The following is a 20,976-nucleotide window of genomic DNA, read 5'->3' as shown; positions in this document are numbered from 1 at the left end:
GGCCACTAGACATAGCTGCGCGCCAACATCTTCATATGAGATCACCCGAGCTGTCCATTGTGGAGGCCCTTCAGTATCAATTCCTAGTCCTTTTCCGGAATTGTGACGCATGTACCCCAGAGCAAGATACTGTCTTCCACACTAAATTCGGACAGCTTTGACAAAACCGCCCTCAATTTGCCTGATAGCTGTCAATGCTGACCTCCATATAACACCACATGCAGAACCTTGGCGAGAAGTGGGTCTGTTGAGGTCTATTCACGGATCCAAGATGCAGTGATTGGCAAGGAATCCATGAGGTTCAGGGTGGCGATCACTTTGACCGCCGTAGAAGGTGAGATCGGGCTAGTCAGTAAAGGCAAACGGCTCAGCGCATCGGCGGTCATTATCCTGGACCCCGGCCGATGCTCGAACAATTATTTATGGGGACAAACAGCAGGACCGAGCACTGGATCCTCACAGAGGCAATTGGCAGGATCGCATTGTCCTACTTTAAATGACCGAGTAAAGGTTTATGGTCCGTAATAACAGCGAAGTGGCGGCCCTGGTCGTACTGGTTCAGTCTTTTCGCTGCGTAGACACCGGCTGACCCTCCTTTTCGATCTGCGCATATTTTCGTTGCGCCGCAGCCAGCGTCTGAGAGGCGAAAGCGATTGGCCATTCCCTGCCATTCTCCGTCTGATGCGACAGGACACCCCCAATACCTTAAGGCGATGCGTTGGGCATGACAAGCAAAGGTTTGGTGGGGTAATAGTAGATGAGTAACCCAAAGACGACAACTGTTTCTTTATCTGCAGAAAAGCCGTGCCCTGTGGCTCCCACCACACCCACACTTGATTCTGCTTTAAAAGGAGATGCAAGGGGCCAACATTGTCCTCAGGTTCAGAATGAACTTGCCGTAATAGATGACAGGTCCTAAAAATGAACAAAGTTCTGTGGCATCCTTAGGGGTGGGGGCCTGCTGAATGGCGTACACCTTTTCAGCGGCAGGGTACAAGCTTCACGGTTCACACGATAACCGGAGGTAGACTACCTCCCTTGCATGAAAGACACATTTCGGCCGCTGCAAGTGACCCTGGATTCAGAGAAGCGTTTCAGTACTGCTTCAACATTGTCGAGATGTTCCTGTTCGGTCACCCCGTGACCAATAAGACATCCCCAAGTAAACCGCCACGCACGGCAATCCTCTCAGGATATTCTCCATTAACCCTTGATATATTGTACAGGAAGAGGACATGCCAAAGGGCACCCGGGTGTATTCATCAAGGTGTCTGTGTGCATTGATTGTAACGTATTTCCAGGAGGCTGCATCTAACCCGAGTTGTAAATACTCATGGCTCATATGGAGAGCGTCCGCCTGCCAACTTCGCATAACGATCCTCAATGCGGGGCATGGGGTAGTATTCACTGAGAGTTTATAGTCCCCGCATAACCGGACTGTTCTGTCCGGTTTCAACATCGGCACCACCGGTGCAGCCCAATCCACGAAACGCACAGGCCTGATGATACCCAGATCCTGTAGTCAACTGAGATCAGTTTCCACTTTACCCAACACTGTGTAGGGACTGGGCATGTTCGGAAATACCGCGGTCGGGCTCCCAAGTCGACATGAATGCGAGCTACGGCCCCTTTAATCTTGCCCTGCCTGCTTGAAATACTTGGGGTACTTTCCCAACACCTCGCTGAGGCCCACAGCCCCTATCTGGAGGATGAGTTGCCTATTCAACTGAAGATGGCATAACCAATCAAGGTCTAACAAACCAGGGCCTTGTCCTCAGACTACAATAAGCGAGAGGCGCACCGATTAGCGTCGATAAACCACCGGAGTCATGGTGGTACCTGCAATGTTTAATGCCTCACCCTTGTAGGTGGCCAACCGAGCCCTGCATCGGGCAGATCCAAATCCTGCATTCCTTCCTTAATGCGGTCATACTTCCTCTGTCCCACAACGGAAACTACCTCACATGTGTCCAGTTCCATTTCCAAATGCCATTCACCTGCACCGTTACCCTTATGTGGGCCACTCGGGGCGCTGCCACGCAATTTAACTGCATGTAGCCGCCTTCCTCCGGTTCATTGAGATGGAAGGTACAGGCCCTAGGCTGGCGCCTAGTTTTAACAGGGTGCATGGATCTCTGGTTGGGATGTGGTTTGGGGTCTGCACTCTTGCCCAGGCTGGCGACCACATGCCCCGCACTAACCCAGATCATCCTCAGCGGATTCCGGGGAAGTGTCCCGTCGAGGAAATTCAGCCTTCTGCCAACAGGTCTTTACAGCGTTCGGTCCAGGCAGGGCAGCAGTCCGGGGAGGAGTCCTCCGTTGGGAGGGGACGCGCTGCAAAGTGTTTAATTCCATGCCTTGTATTTCCTGCACCCCACGCTCTGTGCTTTCCAGGGTCAGTGACATTTGTATGGCCTGCTGCAAATTCAGGGAAGGCTTGACCAGTAGTTTAATTTGGGTGTCTGCGTTGTTAATGCCGCAGACTAAACGATCGCGCAGCATGTTTTGCAGGGAAGTACCTTGTTCACCGAACTCGGCAATCTTCTGCAAACTTGGCAAATACTTGTTGACGATTCACCCGGGGTCCTCTCTGCGGTATTGAAGCGATACCGCTGGACAATAACGGATGGAGTCATGTTAAAATGATGCCCCACTAGAGTGACTAGTCGGTCGAAGGTTTGAGTGTCGGCGCCACTGGGAACATTAGGCTTCGTATCACTCTGAACGTATGTGCGCCACAGGTAGTCAGCAAGATGACAATTTTGCGATCGTTCTCAGTGATGTTGTTTGCCTGGAAAAAGTAGCATATTCGCTCCACATACTAATTCCAATCTTCCATGCTGGCGACGAATACATCTGACCATCTAAACAGAAACAAATGAAAAGAAAACTACAACCTTTATCCAACAGGGACCAGGAGGTGGTTTATCCGATGGTATAGCAGCGCCGGTAGCTATCCAAGTTAACCGTCGTCGCCAATTTTATAAGGCCACGAAGGAGTCCACACCGAGGAGTTGAAAGAAACTTTGTTTATTTACAATAACTATTATATACATCACATGCTAGATCTCAACTGGGTCTGCCTTGCCAGTGCCAAACTGGCTGGCTTAATGCACTATACATCTATGTATCTATTAGAGGTGTCCTGCCCCTTTAATGGCGGAGCTCATATTCTGCAAGGTTCATGAGAAAGTTAATTGGTTCCATCCCGTGATATACTTGCGGCTTATAACTGTTGTTCAAACTGCTATGACAAAATAGGATCCTAAAGACATTGTTGGTGTAACTACACAAGAAATGCATCAGATCAAGGCAGCATCTTGCCACCACCTTCTCAAGAAAAATTTGGGATGGGCAACAAATGCTGCTCTTGCCACTGACATAAACATCCCATCAATGAAGATAAAAATATTTGGAATAAGAAAAAAGAGAATAAAAAAGTCTAGTAATTCCACAGCACCTTTCACAAGCATCGAGCATCTTCAAGTGATTTACAGTCAATGAAGTGTCGTCACTGAACAAATAAGGTAACAGAAAGGTATGCCAACAGACATAGACATAGGATTTACAGTGCAGGAGGCCATTTGGTCCATCGAGTCTGCACCAGCCCTTGGAAAGAGCACCCTACCTAAGCCCACACCTCCACCCTATCCCCATGACCCAGTAACCCCACCCAACCTTTTTGGACACTAAGGCCAATTTAGCATGGTCAATCTACCAGATCTGCACATCTTTGGATTGTGGGAGGAAACCCAAGCAGATATGGGGAGAACATGCAGACTCTGCACAGACAGTGACCCAAGCCAGGAATCGAACCTGGGACCCTGGCGATGTGAAGCAACTGTGCTAACCACTGTGCTACCATGCCACCAATATGTTTTAAAGGTCCGCAATGTCATGTAAAAAAATGAATTGCTTAATTTCTAACGACAGTGTGACATTGGTAACAACAATAATAGAACTGGGGTGATAAGCAGTAGCAAGCGGAGATACACAGCACTGCTTATCTGAAAACCCATAGTAACTTGGTGGAGGAAAGCCATTTTATGAGAAGGGAAAGGAAATACAAAAAAATTCCTCAATATTGGTCGAACAAGATCAGTTGTTTTCTCATTATTAATGAACCAACCAGTTAGATTAAACCAGTGCACTCCAGTAACTGTAAGAAATGCAATGGATCCATCTGTTTTGCTGCAGTAGAATTCAACAATAATCTCATATCCATGAGATATCCATTAGGCTGTCCCTGCTGTATAAAAATGCAAAAGCTTAACATACATTGTGGAAGCTGACACCATCCCCATAATGTGATTCTGTTACTGCCTTCTAAAGTATATTTTATTTGTTGACTGACATTGTCACTTATGTGTTCTCTGTGGAATTTTCATACAGAACTAATACATAATTCTGAATAAAAAGATTATCGTAATGCTTTCAGCAGTAATGTGAGGAGTGTAAAGTAACTGACATTATGCTTTTGTGAATATTTGATATATGGCATATTAACGTCAGACTGCTTCCACAGGAAATGATCATCATTTAAAAAATTTTTATAATACAGGTACATCACCTTCAATGCTTGTTTTGGGAGTTCAAAGAGAAAATGTTCCACTACCTTAGTTACAGCTGCCAATATACTGTTTTCTAAATATTTAATTCTAGTGTGTTTAGGAGTAGCAAATTGCATTTTTTATTTACATGCTTTACTAAAATAGTATATGAACTTGTCAGAATTGATTTCAGTACGTAACAAAGCTTGATTTGTTTTTTAAAGTTATACCATCTTGCGGTCAAAAGTGGGGCCATGAGCAGTTATAATCCCAGTTATCTTAGAACAGCTTGAGCTAATTGGTATAATTAGACAACAAACACAACTTCAAATCGCAGTGAATCTCTGGTAGTTCACCAGTGGAGATTTACTATCTGCCACCAAGTTTGATAATGTGGAACAGATAGTTTCCAGGACAAAAATGTTAGAATATAAATAAATGCAGCCAGTCACCATTGTTCCTTTAACCTACTAAAGACTGCAAATGTCTTTTCCACCCTACAGAAATAATGCAGAAGTGCACAGTTACTTTAAAACTACTTAGACAGAGATTATTTTTCTTATTCATCAATTATTCATTGTTGTCTATAATAATTTATCTTTTTTGCTTAAAGAAAACAAATCAACACTATAGAAGAGGAATAAAATGTTACTTTAGCTGAAATTACAAAACCTTCAATCATTAAACACATCTGCACATCACACACAGGCATGTACACACACGTGCGTACACACGTACGCACATGCACGCACGCGCGTGTACACACATGCATTACGTACACATGGACAGTACGCTAGCTTTGGAGGAATTTCTTTTAAGAGCCCACCAACTTCAATATCAAAGAAATAGTCTGTGTATTTATTTCAGAAAACACAAGTTTTCTTTAATGCTTTATTTAATACTCACTACTACTTGAAAGCTCTGTGAAGGGATCAATGCTAACCCCCGAGGACAGCCTATGCACAGCAAGAAAGAAAGTGACTCCCCTGTGCTCTCTCCAGGTCAGTTCCAAGGACCGTGTTAGCAGATACGCACCAGACCCTTAGCAGCTAGCTCTGCTGCTACCAGTAATTAGCTTGGACAGCTCTGGCTCCAAGAGAGGCAGCAAGGCTACATCATAATGAGCTCAGCTGGGATTAGCAGGACAGGGCAGGGAACAGAGAGAGATGAGGCCTTCTATATCACGTATGTAGTGAGGAGATCAAACGAACACGGCTGGCTAGGTTATCCCCTCACCACCTTATTCAACAAATGAAGCACGGCAGTGTGCAAAATACAGGCTAATGAAGAGCGACACCTCCAACAGATGAGAGCCACATTAATTAACACAATCCCCCTATCACATTATACAGATACTGTTACCACTACTAAACTTGTCACTACAGCTGATAGGAAGAGACTGGCTTATTTGATAAAAGAAGTTTGGCTGTTTTATCCTTGCAAGGAATTCCTCTGTGTGGCATTTAAGCACCAGAAGATCAGACGGAAGTGATATGGCTCTGCATGTGTAAATTTGCACAAAAAAAAGAAACTCACTTTTCAGTCAATAGCTTTTTGTGTTCTCGTTTGAAGTACGCTAGTTCGTTCCATACTCCATCGCTGTCTTCCTGCCGTAGCTGCCAGGGTTCAGCACGCTGGGGTTTGTTTTTGCTGCTTTTATTTCTGGAGCATGATGTAAACCAGAAATATGAGGTTATTCACAGGTTTCTTTCTCTCTCCCAACATGAAGATTTGTGATGGAAAAAAATTGCTTCGAACCTTTACAGCAACCGTCAAATCCATCAGAATTCTGTTGTAATGACTGGTTGAACCATTCAAACAGCAATGCTTCCCGTCAATTTTTATTGAAACAATTCTAAAGTCAAATTACCATATTAACATTTGCAAGTTTCTTAAATAAAATTAAATGCCAGGGTCCTGTTCAAATACTTGGCAGTGAAATTTCTCAAATGCAATTTTGTCATTGAAAATGTGCATGTAAAACATAATCCTTGTATTGCTTACCAGAACAAGAAAGAGAAGAATTCTACTTTACATGTTTTATACAATCCCTTATATGACAAGGAATTATTATGCAATTGGGGATACATTCTTCTTTGCTCCCAAGCATGGCTGGATGAATACACCACAAGCTAAAATGCAGGATAATGCTTTCCCCAATAAAACAGCTCAAACCCAATCTCAGAGGTGTGCAGTAACTTCCCATATCAGCAATCCTATTGTCCAATTATTGCAGAATTATGTGCCTGTTTGCACTGTAGGCTTGTTTCCACTGGGAACTTGGAATCCTTAACAGCAATCAAACAAAAGGGAGACTTTTGTGCCATCTGTCTGCGCTAGATTCTAACACGGGGCCCTGAAGAGTTCGAACCAGCATATCACCCATTTTCAAACAAATGAGTGGTTAAGGCTCATCTAGTATTGAGTGGAGGTATGAAAAAACTATTGGCTCCTTAATAGTTTCATCTGAAAGAGTTGAAGAACATTTATCATTTTTATTTCACAACACTCAAAGGAGAATGATTACAGCTATTTTGTAGTGACAGTTACCTATTTTTCTGACAGGTACACTGAAATAACAAGTTTCTAATCAAGTCCCACTGATAAACATGAAATGAAATGAAAATGAAATGAAAATGGCTTATTGTCACAAGTAGGCTTCAAATGAAGTTACTGTGAAAAGCCCCTAGTCACCACTTTCCAGCACCTGTTCGGGGAGGCTGGTCTGGGAAGAATAATATAGAAAATGTTAAGAAATAAAGAAAGAAAAAGTGGAAACTTCACATCAATCAGCATCTGAAATAAGTGTTTAGTTGCAAACCCACAATATGGCCCACGTTTATTCATCTACATTTCCAGCAATTTCACCTTTTATTTTAGATTTTCAACATTTGCATTTTTTAAATCTACAATAATCCAAACTGGACCAACGGATTCGTTTTCAGGGAAAGATTCATTTGAAAGTTAAATTAATAAATCTAAAATCAGAATGCAAACACCAAAGTTATTTTCAATTTAACAGAAGGTTTGCGTGTTCTTACTTGATATGTCCCCCGTCCAGCTCCTTTAGTTGACCCTTAAGCGTCCTGTAGTTGCTTTGTAAAGCTCGCAGACGCTCCAGTCGCTGGTCATGAGCTCTCCTCAATTCCTCATTCTCTTGGTCCTAAACAGGAAATTAAAGGCAACAGCACAATATAAATCAGCCAAATAGTGTTCTCATTGACCCAATCCATTATAAACTGGGAGAAATCTGTTAGTTTCATTATGGTAAATAAACAACAATTTTTAATTCTAAATTAATCACACCGATGTGAACAACTAAAAGTTGATTTGTTATCATTTACTTTCCCGAGTGAATTACACACAATTAAAGAAGGCCTAATATTCAATAGCACAGTATGATTTCACAATAGATTCTTCCGAAGGAGGTCTTAACAAGGGACAGAACAGTCAAAGGATTTAATAAAATAGAACAAATTTAAAAATTCACACATATATAAGTTGATAGTGGTGATACTCATTTCCTTGTCTGACTAATCAAAGATTGAAATACCAATACGATAAACCTGGGTTATTGTCTTTTAAAACCCCGCTTTCACTTAATTTGGCAAGACACGAGTCTATCACTGTCAAAGTGGAAACAGTGAGCTCTTGAATATATCAGTGTTTTACATAGAAGATAGACAGGTGGTAGTTAGTTCCAACACTGAATGCAATTCATAAGTTAACAAAAAAAAACAAAGAAATACCTACATTTGCTGTCTGTGCTTTTAAAAAAATCATTATTGCAATGAACATATTGGACATAGAAGAGGTCATTGGTGCCAAAGATCACAGAGTAATAAAGGCTGCAGTGTGATATATATACACACAGACTAACCATTAGAAAATAGTTGAAATGACACATAATAGTCATTTGCAATTCGGGCAGCAGTAGGAGCAACAGAATAATGACGTCAAACAGAAAGTTATTGAAATATTGCTGGCCTGACCAACACTCACTTTGGGTTTTCGTTGTGCACGGTCCACTAATTTAACACATGGCCCTTAAAAAAATATTTCATGACCAGACCAAAACTAAATCATAAGACCATAAGACATAGGAGCAGAATTAGGCCACTCGGCCCATCGAGTCTGCTCCGCCATTCAATCATGGCTGATATTTTTCTCATCCCCATTCTCCTGCCTTCTCCCCATAGCCCCTGATCCCTTATGAATCAAGAACCTATCTATCTGTATCTTAAAGACACTCAGTGATTTGGCCTCCACAGCCAAATCATCGCAGGAGTGGTAATCATCGTTAGATTTCTACTGCATCCAGAAATGTTCCTGACACGAGGCTGCTCCACATTCACTACAGGAGGCGGGATTCTCCCCTACCCAGCGGGTGGTCGGAGAATCCCGCCCAGGGTCTCCCGTACCAGGCTGTACCAGAGCATTCCTCAGATAACTCCATTGGATCGTAGTAGAGTCAGGACAAGGTGCCCCCCCCACCCACCCCAACACATTTTATATGGCACTAGCTGTCATGTAGTAAGTTTAAATGTCCAGTCTGAATGTTAGTGGTGGTGGTGGGGGGGGAGAGAGGGGGGGGTGGGGGGGTGGAGAGAGAGAGAGAGAGAGAGAGAGAGAGGAGTGTGATGGAGGTGACTGAGACGGGTGGCTGGGTCAGTAGGTGGGTGGGAGAATGGTCAGATCTGGAGGGTAGTCCACTCCTTAGGAGCGGCAAACAGGTCGTCGGAGTGGGAAGTTGGGGGGCCAGGGGGGAGAAGTTGTGGGGTCAGGGGGGGAAGTTGTGGGATCAGGGAAGAGGTTGGAGGATCAGGGAGGAGGACGTTGGGGGGTCAGGGGGGAAGTTGGGGGATCAGGGGAGAGGTTGGAGGATCAGGGAGGAGGACGTTGGGGGTTCAGGGGGGAAGTTGTGGGATCAGGGAAGAGGTTGGAGGATCAGGGAGGGGGACGTTGGGGGGGCAAGGGGAAGTTGGGGGATCAGGGAGGAGGTTGGGGGTCAGGGGGGAACTTGAGGGTTTGGGGAGTAAGGTGGGGGATCGGCGGGGAAGTTGGTGGATCAGGGAGGAGGTTGGGAGGTCAGGGGGGAAGTTGGGGGGTCACGGGGGAAGTTGCGGGGTCAGGGGGGAGGCGGGCGATAGTCAGAGGGTCAGTAGGTGATTGTGAGGTCAGCTCTATTGTTACCCAGGAGTCAGATTAGGATATTTTGTGCAATATTTCTTGGATAACTATCCAGCTAAGTGCATTGGAGCTGTGCCAAGTCTCTGCACTAAAAGTCGGAGACATTCATGGATGATCCTGGGGAGCAGGGAGGGAGTTGCCCAGAAGTTGAAACTTTCTGGACAACTCCCACAGAGTTCGGCACTTCAGAATTACCTCAGGGTTCACAGCACTCAAATTATCAAAGATATAAACAATTACTGAGTGTAGTTGCCATCACTAAGGAGAAGGTTCTGGGGAAACTGAAAGGTCTGAAGGTGGATAAGTCACCTGGACCAGATGGACTACACCCCAGGGTTCTAAAATAAATAGCTGAGGAGATTGTGGAGGCTTTGGTGATGATCTTTCAGGAATCACTGGAGGCAGGAAGGATCCCAGAGGACTGGAAAGTGGCTAATGTAACACCCCTGTTTAAGAGGAGAGGGAGGCAGAAGATGGGAAATTATAGGCCTGTTAACCTGACTTCGGTCATTGGTAAGATTTTAGAGTCCATTATTAAAGATGAGATTGCAGAGTACTTGGAAGTGCATGGGAAAATAGGACTGAGTCAGCACGGCTTTGTCAAAGAGAGGACATGTCTGACAAATCTGTTAGAGTTCTTTGAGGAGGTAACAAGTAAGTTATACAAAGAAGAACCAGGTCACGTGATCGATTTAGATTTCCTCAGAAGACCTTTGACAAGGTGCCGCATAGGAGACTGTTAAATAAGTTAAGAGCCCATGGTGTTCAGGGTAAGATCCTGGCATGGATAGAGAATTGGCTGACTGGCAGAAGGCAGAGAGTGGGGATGAAGGGGTCTTTTTCAGGATGGCAGCCGGTAACTAGTGGTGTGCCTCAGGGGTCGGTGCTGGGACCACAACTTTACACAATAAACATTAATGATCTGGAAGAAGGTACTGAAGGCACTGTCGCTAAGTTTGCAGATGATACAAAGATCTGTAGAGGGACAGGTAGTATTGAGGAAGCAAGGGGGCTGCAGAAGGATTTGGACAGGCTAGGAGAGTGGGCAATGAAGTGGCAAATGTGGGAGGTTATGCACTTTGGTAGGAAGAATTGAGGCATAGATTATTTTCTAAATGGCAAAAGGCTTAGGAAATCAGGAGCACAAAGGGACTTAATAATAAAGATTATTAAAAAAAAAAAATTGTCACAAGTATGCTTACATTAACACTGCAATGCAGTTACGGTGACAAGCCCCTAGTTGCCTCATTCCAGCGCCAGTTCGGGTACACGGAGGGAGAATTCAGAATGTCCAATTCACCTAACAAGCACATCTTTCGGGACTTGTGGGAGGAAACCGGAGCACCTGGAGGAAACCCACGAAGACAAGGGGAGAACGTGCAGACTCCGCACAGACAGTGACACAAGCGGGAATCAAACCTGGGACCCTGGAGCTGTGAAACAACAGTGCTAACCACTACACTACCATGCCACCCCTCTTAGTTCAAGATTCTCTGAAGGTTAACATGCAGGTTCAGTCAGCTTTAATAATAGAAAAGAACAAAGAACAAAGAAAATTACAGCACAGGAACAGGCCCTTCGGCCCTCCCAGCCTGCGCCGATCCAGATCCTTTATCTAAACCTGTCTTCTATTTTCCAAGGATCTACTTCCCTCTGTTCCCCGCCCGTTCATATATCTGTCTAGATGCATCTTAAATGATGCTATCATGCCCGCCTCTACCACCTCCGCTGGCAAAGCGTTCCAGGCACCCACCACCCTCTGCGTAAAACACTTTCCACTCACATCGCCCTTAAACTTTCCCCCTCTCACCTTGAAATCGTGACCCCTTGTCTTGGAAAAAGCTTGCTACTATCCACCCTGTCCATATCTCTCATAATTTTGTAGACCTCAATCAGGTCCCCCCTCAACCTCTGTCTTTCCAACAAAAACAATCCTAATCTACTCAATCCTAATCTACTTTCTTCATAGCTAGCACCCTCCATACCAGGCAACATCCTGGTGAACCTCCTCTGCACCCTCTCTAAAGCATCCACATCCTTCTGGTAATGTGGCGACCAGAACTGCACGCAGTATTCCAAATGTGGCCGAACCAAAGTCCTATACTGTAACATGACCTGCCAACTCTTGTACTCAATACCCCGTCCGATGAAGGCAAGCATGGTGTATGCCTTCTTGACTACTCTATCGACCTGCGTTGCCACCTTCAGGGTACAATGGACCTGAACTCCCAGATCTCTCTGTACATCAATTTTCCCAGGACTCTTCCATTGACCGTATAGTCCGCTCTTGAATTAGATCTTCCAAAATGCATCACCTCGCATTTGCCTGGATTGAACTCCATCTGCCATTTCTGTCCCCAACTCTCCAATCTATCTATATTTTGCTGTATTCTCTGACAGTCCCCCTCGCTATCTGCAACTCCACCAATCTTAGTATCATCTGCAAACTTGCTAATCAGACCACCTATACCTTCGTCCAGATCATTTATGTATATCACAAACAACAGTGGTCCGAGCACGGATCCCTGTGGAACACCACTAGTCACCTTTCTCCATTTTGAGACACTCCCTTCCACCACTACTCTCTGTCTCCTGTTGCTTATCCATCCAGCTAGTGCACCCCATTCCCCAATACCAGGTCCAGTATGGCCCCTTCCCGAGTTGGACTATTTACATAGTGCTCTAAAAAAAAACCTCCTGGATGTTCCTTACAAATTCTGCTCCATCTACGCCTCCAACACTACATGAGTCCCATTCAATGTTGGGGAAGTTAAAATCTCCCATCACGACCACCCTATTGCTCCTACATTTTTCTATAATCTGTCGACATATTTGTACCTCTACTTCACGCTGGCTTTTGGGAAGCCTGTAGTAAAGTCCCAACAAGGTTACTGCACCCTTCCTATTTCGTAGCTCTACCCATATTGCCTCAGTGCTCGAATCCTCCATCGTGCCCTCCTTAATCATAGCTGTGATATCATCTCTGACCAGTAATGCAACTCCTCCACCCCTTTTACCTCCCTCTCTATCCCTCCTGAAGCATCTATACCCTGGGATATTTAGTTGCCAGTCTTGCCCTTCCCTCAACCAAGTCTCAGTAATACCAATAACATCATATTCCCAGGTACTAATCCAAGCCCTAAATTCATCTGCCTTACCTGCTACACTTCTCGCATTGAAACAAATGCACCTCAGACCACCTGTCCCTTTGCGTTCATCATCTCTTCCCTGTCTACTCTTCCCCTTAGTCACATTGAGTTTATTAGCTAATATCTTACTGGCTTTAGTTGCTGCCTCTTTACTGACCTCAAACTTCCTAATCGGGTTCCCATCCCCCTGCCACATTAGTTTAAAATCTCCCCAACAGTGTGAGCAAAAGCACCCCCTAGGACATTGGTTCCAGTCCTGCCCAAGTGTAGACCTCTGATTTGTAATGGTCCCACCGCCCCCAGAACCGGTTCTAATGTCCCAAAAATCTGAACCCCTCTCTCCTGCACCATCTCTCAAGCCACGTATTCATTCTGACTATTGTTGAATTTCTACTCTGACTGTCTCGTGGTACTGGTAGCAATCCTGAGATGACTACCTTTGAGGTCCTACTTTTTAATTATCTCCTAACTACCTAAATTCTGATTGTAGGACCTCATCCCGTTTTTTACCTATATCGTTGGTACCTATATGCACCACGACAACTGGCTGTTCACCCTCCCCCTTCAGTATGTCCTGCAGCCGATCTGAGACATCCCTGACCCGTGCACCCGGGAGGCAACATACCATTCGGGAGTCTCGTTTTCGACCACAGAAACGCCAGTCTACTCCCCTTACGATTGAATCCCCTATGACTATAGTCTTGCCAGTCTTTTTCCCGCCCTTCTGTGCAGCAGAGCCAGCCACGGTGCTACTACTGCCTTCCCCGGTGAGTCATCTCCCCAACAGTATCCAAAACGGTATACCTGTTTTGGAGGGAGATGACCGCAGGGGACACCTGCACTGCCTTTCTGCTCTTTCTCTGCCTTTTGGTCACCCATTCCCTGTCTCCCTTACCAATCCTAATCTGCGGTGTGACCAACTCACTGAATGTGCTATCCACGACCTCCTCAGCATTGCGGATGCTCCAAAGTGAGTCCATCCGCAGCTCCAGAGCCATCATGCGGTCTAACAGGAGCTGCAGCTGGACACACTTCCCGCACATTAAGGAGTCAGGGGCATCGGCCGCGTCCCTGAACTCCCACATTGAGCAAGAGGAGCATGACACGGGTCTGGGATATCCTGCCATTTCTACACTCCCAACAGTAATTTTTTTTTTTTTTAATTTACTCCCCTTCTCAGCAAACACTCACTCAGCAACCCCGCATGATAACACCTCAGGGAAAAGAAAAACTACTTACCAGTCACAACCAATCATGCCAAATAAACATGGAAAAATGCATTACAGATTAATTTGGAGTTCTTCTGTGTTCAATAATACATTTTGCCAGAGGGCTTTGATCAATTCTTAACAGAGTCACAATGAAAATTGTCCAATTCTACATAGTATGTTTAAGGGCCAGCTGAACAATGGAGGTACAAGCTTTAATAATGTCATAGACTTGCATCCAATTTGGCAGATTAGACATTGAAACTTTTGAAGTCTTTTTCCATGAAATTAAGACCAGATATTGAGGTATTGGATAGGCTATCTGTACCTAAATTTGATAAAGCATCAGGACTGGATGAGGTACATGTGAAAACACTGAGGGAAGAGACAATGGAAATCACAGAGCCACTGGCCATAATTTTCCCATTTTCCTTAGACTCATGGATGGTTTCGGAAGACTTCAGAATTGCAAATGTTACGCCCTTGTTCAAAAAGGGATGTAAAGATAAGCCTGACAGCTTCAGGCCACTCAATTTAACCTTGGTGGTGGGGAACCGTCTGGTAACAGCAATTATGGCAAAAATTAATAGTCACAACGACAAATGCAGGTTAATTCAAGATAGCCGGCACAAAGTTGTTCGGGGAACATTGGACTGGATTCTCCGCCGGCGGGATGCTCCGTTTTCGGGGGTTTCCCGACGGCGTGGGGCTGCCCCACAATGGGAAACCCCATTGACCAGCCAGCGCAAAGGAGCACCCCGCTGGCGGGGTGAAACAGAAATGTGGCAAGGCAGGGGCAGAGAATCCAGCCCATTATGTTTAGCGAACTTGCCGTTTTTTGAAAAGGTAACAGAGAGGGTCGATGAGGGTAATTCTGTTGATGTGGTGTACATGGACTTCCAAAATACATTTGATGCAGTGCCACACAACAGACTTGTGAGCAACGTTATAGCTTGTGGAATAGAAGGGACAGTAGCAACGTGGATACAAAATTGGCTGCATAACAGGAAACAGATTAGTGGTTAATGGAAACCGTAGGGGGAAGGCATCCGGAGGGAATGAAGTCGCTAACGGTGTTGGAGATAATGGCTTGATATTCAGTGGTCTGCTCATGGTCCAGGGGGAGGTAAGAAGAAGTATCTGAGAGTTGGCTGGTTTCAGATTCCAGCATCCGCACTAATTTGCTTTTATCCAGTGGTTAATGGATGCATTTTGAGCTGAAGAAAGTAGTGGAGATCCCACCCTTGCTTTTCCCAATATATATATTAAATCACCTACACCTTGGTGTACAGGACACAATTTCAAAATTTGTGAATGATATGAACTTTGGAAGCATTGCGAATTGTGAAGCGGATACTGTAGAACTTCAGAAGGGCATAGATAAATTGGTGGACTGGGCGGACAGGTGCCAGATTAAGTTCAAGGCAGAGAAATATAAAGTGATTAATTTTGGTAGGAAGAACAACAAGGGAGGCAATATAAAATAATGGGTACAACTCTAAAGGGCGTGCAGGAACAGATGAGCCTGGGCAAATAAGCGCATAAGTCATTGAAGGTGGCAAGACAGGTTGAGGGCCTTATGAGAATGGTTCCAGGGGTGGGGAACTTGAGTCATGAAAACAGGTTGTAAAATTGGGACAGTTTTCCCTGGGGAAAACAATGCTGAGAGAAGATTTGATAGAGGTGTTCACAATCATGAGGGGTCTGAACAGAATAGATTGGGAGAAATAAATTCCACTCATTAAAGGATCGAGAACGAGAAGACACAGATTGAAGTAATTAACAAAAGAAGCAAAACCCACAATGGGAAAAACTTTTTCACACAGCGACTGTAGAATCGGGAACACAGTGTCTGAGAGTGTGGTGGAGGCACAGATATTGGATAGTTAGAACATAGAACATCGAAAAATACAGCACAGAACAGGCCCTTCGGCCCACGATGTTGTGCCGAACCTTTGTCCTAGATTAATCATCGATTATCATTGAATTTACAGTGCAGGAGGCCATTCGGCCCATTGAGTCTGCACCGGCTCTTGGAAAGAGCACCCTACCCAAGGTCAACACCTCCACTCTATACCCATAACCCAGAAACCCCACCCAACACTAAGGGCAATTTTGGACACTAAGGGCAATGTATCATGGCCAATCCACCTAACCTGCACATCTTTGGACTGTGGGAGGAAACCGGAGCACCCGGAGGAAACCCACGCACACACGGGGAGAATGTGCAGACTCTGCACAGACAGTGACCCAAGCCGGAATCGAACCTGGGACCCTGGAGCTGTGACGCAATTGTGCTATCCACAATGCTACCGTGCTGCCCTTAGGAACAAATTAATCTACACTATATCATTCTACCGTAATCCATGTACCTATCCAATAGCTGCTTGAAGGTTCCTAATGTTTCCGACTCAACTACTTCCACAGGCAGTGCATTCCATGCCCCCACTACTCTCCGGGTAAAGAACTTACCTCTGACATCCCCCTATATCTTCCACCATTCAACTTAAATTCATGTCCCCTTGTAATGGTTTGTTCCACCCGGGGAAAAAGGTCTATGACTGTCTACTCTATCTATTCCCCTGATCATCTTATAAACCTCTATCAAGTCGCCCCTCATCCTTCTCCATTCTAATGAGAAAAGGCCTAGCACCCTCAACCTTTCCTCGTAAGACCTATTCTCCATTCCAGGTAACATCCTGGTAAATCTCCTTTGCACCTTTTCCAAAGCTTCCACATCCTTCCTAAAATGAGGTGACCAGAACTGTACACAGTACTCCAAATGTGGCCTTACCAACGTGTTGTACAGCTGCATCATCACCTCACGGCTCTTAAATTCAATCCCTCTGTTAATGAACGCTAGCACACCATTGGCCTTCTTCACAGCTCTATCCACTGGAGTGGCAACTTTCAAAGATGTATGAGCATAGACCCCAAGATCTCTCTGCTCCTCCACATTGCCAAGAACTCTACCGTTAACCCTGTATTCCGCATTCATATTTGTCCTTCCAAAATGGACAACCTCACACTTTTCAGGGTTAAACTCCATCTGCCATTTCTCAGCCCAGCTCTGCATCCTATCTATGTCTCTTTGCAGCCGACAACAGCCCTCCTCACTATCCACAACTCCACCAATCTTCATATCGTCTGCAAATTTACTGACCCACCCTTCAACTCCCTCATCCAAGTCATTAATGAAAATCACAAACAGCAGAGGACCCAGAACTGATCCTTGCGGTACGCCACTGGTAACTGGGATCCAGGCTGAATATTTACCATCCACCACCACTCTCTGACTTCCATCGGTTAGCCACTTCGTTATCCAACTGGTCAAATTTCCCACTATCCCATGCCTCCTTACTTTCTGCATAAGCCTACCATGGGGAACCTTATCAAATGCCTTACTAAAATCCATGTACACTACATCCACTGCTTTACCTTCATCCACATGCTTGGTCACCTCCTCAAAGAATTCAATAAGACTTGTAAAGCAAGACCTACCCCTCACAAATCCGTGCTGACTATCCCTAATCAAGCAGTGTCTTTCCAGATGCTCAGAAATCCTATCCTTCAGTACCCTTTCCATTACTTTGCCTACCACTGAAGTAAGACTAACTGGCCTGTAATTCCCAGGGTTATCCCTATTCCCTTTTTTGAACAGGGGCACGACATTCGCCACTCTCCACTCCCCTGGTACCACCCTTGTTGAAAGTGAGGACGAAAAGATCATTGCCAACGGCTCTTCAATTTCATCTCTTGCTTCCCATAGAATCCTTGGATATATCCCGTCAGGCCCGGGGGACTTGTCTATCCTCAAGTTTTTCAAAATACCCAACACATCTTCCTTCCTAACAAGTATTTCCTCGAGCTTACCAGTCTGTTTCACACTGTCCTCTCCAACAATATGGCCCCTTTCATTTGTAAATACTGAAGAAAAGTACTCGTTCAAGACCTCTCCTATCTCTTCAGACTCAATACACAATCTCCCGCTACTGTCCTTGATCGGACCTACCCTCGCTCTAGTCATTCTCATATTTCTCATCTAGCTGAGAAGGAAGAATGTGCAGGGATACAGGGAGAAGGCAGGAGAATGGCACCAGGTGGATTGCTCATTTGGAGAGCCAGTGCAGACATGACCAGCCAAAGGTTCCTCCTGCACTCGAACAATTCTCGGATTCTGTAGATGTCGGGATGCTCCACATGCAATTTGCCCATACCAAGCCGCGTGCAAACCCCATGCTGAGCTGAAGCCTTGGTAGAATGGTGCAGAAGAGCAAAGGCATCATCTATCCATAGACGGCCCCGCAGGCATACTTTCTCAAGGTTGTGGGGCTAAATCGTGGTAGTGATCAATGTCAGGAAACTCGCCCCAAGGACCTAGATACCGCACCATAAAAAGTTCAATGACGACACACAAGTTGTCAAAGTCAGTGAACTTATCTTCAAATGCCACATCCCACTGACTGACCACTAGCCTCACACAGTAGTCGATGCACCACACTCCCAATACACCACTACCGACAATCTCCATCAATCAAGACTCGTACCTCACACTCATAACTTCACCTCACCCTCATACACTTAGCACTGCTGCAAGTCTCATATCCACATCCACAGTTTGCACACACTGCCAGCTATTCAACCGTGACAGCCACATCAGGCAAACCCAGAGCTCCACACTTATTGCCATACTTACCTCTTTCTTGCAGGACAACACAGCGAACATCTAGAGGAAGCAGCATCGAACCTGAGGGGGGGTAGGCATGGCAGCAATCCTCACCCCCATGGAGGAAATGGTGCTCTCCATCATTGGAGTAGCCATGATTGAGGCTGTGGCCAGTGGCAGGACTGAAACCATTGACGATGAGGGTATTCTCACAACTAATCCTCCTTCTCACAACTCACCTCGTCACATAATCAGATGGTAATAGCACACACCAATTGTTTTCTCCCCACTTCCTGCAGAGTAGTGTTCCATTATCAGATATCCAAGAACAGCAACTCAATCAGTGGTGGGAGAGCAGGAAGATAGTGATGAGGAAGAAACACCATCATCGACCTCACAATGCAACCACCAGTTAATGTACCGACACTGCAGCTGCTTCAGAGTATCGCAGGAGGTGGAATCGACACTTGGTGAGACACGAGTGACCTGCAGCCAGTCCAGGAGACAGGGTAACTCAGCAACCACTTCCCCAGACAGCCAGATTGCAAACAGGTTCTGCTACAAAGGATTCAGATGAGAATTGCAATGAGACAGAGTACAGAAGGCTGATGAGTTGACATGCTGAAATGTTTGGTGCCTGCCACAGATTTGCCATCCATGTCAAGGAGCATTTCCACGCAGGGCTTTGTACAGAGCTTGGGGTCTCTACTTTCCTTTGTGGAAATGGTCCAAGCAAACGCATACAGACCGACCCAGGGTGCAGCATTTGATGGTTGATGTCTCAGCTTCCATCGCATCAGCAGAAGCCACACAAAGTCTGCCAAAGAGGCCGAGACTGAGGTCATGCAAGCTCAGAGTGCTGCCATTACAACTGCAGATATCAGTATGCAAAGGGACTTGCACAACACTCCAGCAATGCATTCATCACATTCCGAGGATTGCTGAGTTTCCACCCCAGAACAATGGCGCCTATGGAGCACAAACCCTGCCGTCCTGTTTCAGGACAACAGCATTCATCCTACTACCAAGGCCACAATGTCAATGTCCTGGAGTTTGCCGGTCAGTACACCAGCCCAAACACCTGCCACCCGTGCCAAGATGGTGCGGTCCAAAACCAGGCTCTCTCGGGCCAGAGCTGCCCGAGGTTGTCTCAAAAGACATCTGCAGTATCGACTATTGAATTTAGCAGCCTTGCACCAGCCATGTTTCAGCCACTGAGGGAGCACTGAAGGAGCACTTAGGGAGCACTGGGACAAACAAAGGTACAACAAAGACGAGCACCAAGGGGATGCAGAAGTGTGATTGGTTGTCTTTAGGATGCAAGATGGTAAAATTATTAATTTGGTTTGGACTGTTTGTTTTGCACATCTTTTATCATAGAATAGTAGAATTTACAGTGCAAGGAGGTCATTTGGCCTTTGAGTCTTTGTAAAGAGTACCCTATTTAAGCCCTATCCCCGTAACCAGGTTAGCACTGTCGCTTCACAGCTCCAGGCTCCCAGGTTAAATTCCCCGCTGGGTCACTGTCTGTGTGGAGTCTGCACGTTCTCCCCGTGTCTGCGTGGGTTTCCTCCGGGTGCTCCGGTTTCCTCCCACAAGTCCCGAAAGATGTGTAGTTAGGTAATTTGGACATTCTGAATTCTCCCTCTGTGTAGCCGAACAGGCGCCAGAATGTGGCGACTACGGGCTTTTCACAGTAACTTCATTGCAGTGTTAAAGAAAGCCTACTTGTGGCAACAAAGATTATAAAAAATAAAAATTTAAATCAAAATGTTGTGATGGTCAGTAACAGAGGAACAATAAGGCATGGGACCGCTGTTGAATGAGGAATTGGGGTTATGTTCATTTGCACTCCACTGATCACAGCTAGAGAGTGATGTGTTGGTTAGGAGTCAGGAATTACGGGAATTATTGAACGGTGGAGCAAGCTTGCTCAAGGGACAAATGGGCCTGAGACTTATTTTTCTCCTCCCTTCCTCCTCCTCAGCTGGTCACCACAGAATTGGTGGCAAGGATTATGTCTTCACAGTGAATTGTCTTTACAGTGAACGCTATTGTCTTCACAATGAAGATTATGGGGGAAATCGAGTGCGGAACAATCGATAAATCCCGTGAGAAGACTCTCGTGAGATTTATCCGGCTCGCTACGCCTCGCAAGATCCTGTAGAATTTCGCGAAAGTTTGCAGTCTGGAACCCGCCCACAGAGGGCTGG

The 20,976-nt window shown here is 45.5% G+C and overlaps 1 protein-coding gene across 8 annotated transcripts in view; it reads right to left on the bottom strand.

Annotated features, from left to right (window-relative positions):
* The window catches only part of cntln (centlein, centrosomal protein), a 725,020-nt gene that overhangs the window by 442,291 nt on the left and 261,753 nt on the right, over nucleotides 1-20,976 (bottom strand). For all 8 annotated transcript variants that reach the window (XM_072517511.1, XM_072517513.1, XM_072517506.1 and 5 more), the window contains exons 12-13: nucleotides 7,592-7,713; nucleotides 6,087-6,212 (exon numbers count right to left, since the gene is read on the bottom strand). In XM_072517511.1, coding sequence (XP_072373612.1) covers nucleotides 6,087-6,212; nucleotides 7,592-7,713 — 248 coding nt within the window. The remainder of the gene's footprint in view (nucleotides 1-6,086; nucleotides 6,213-7,591; nucleotides 7,714-20,976) is intronic.

Source organism: Scyliorhinus torazame, chromosome 9 (genome assembly GCF_047496885.1).
Source record: "Scyliorhinus torazame isolate Kashiwa2021f chromosome 9, sScyTor2.1, whole genome shotgun sequence".
Lineage (NCBI taxonomy): Eukaryota > Metazoa > Chordata > Chondrichthyes > Carcharhiniformes > Scyliorhinidae > Scyliorhinus > Scyliorhinus torazame.
Note: the sequence above shows the minus strand (reverse complement) of the source record. Positions and strands in the feature narration are given on the sequence as shown.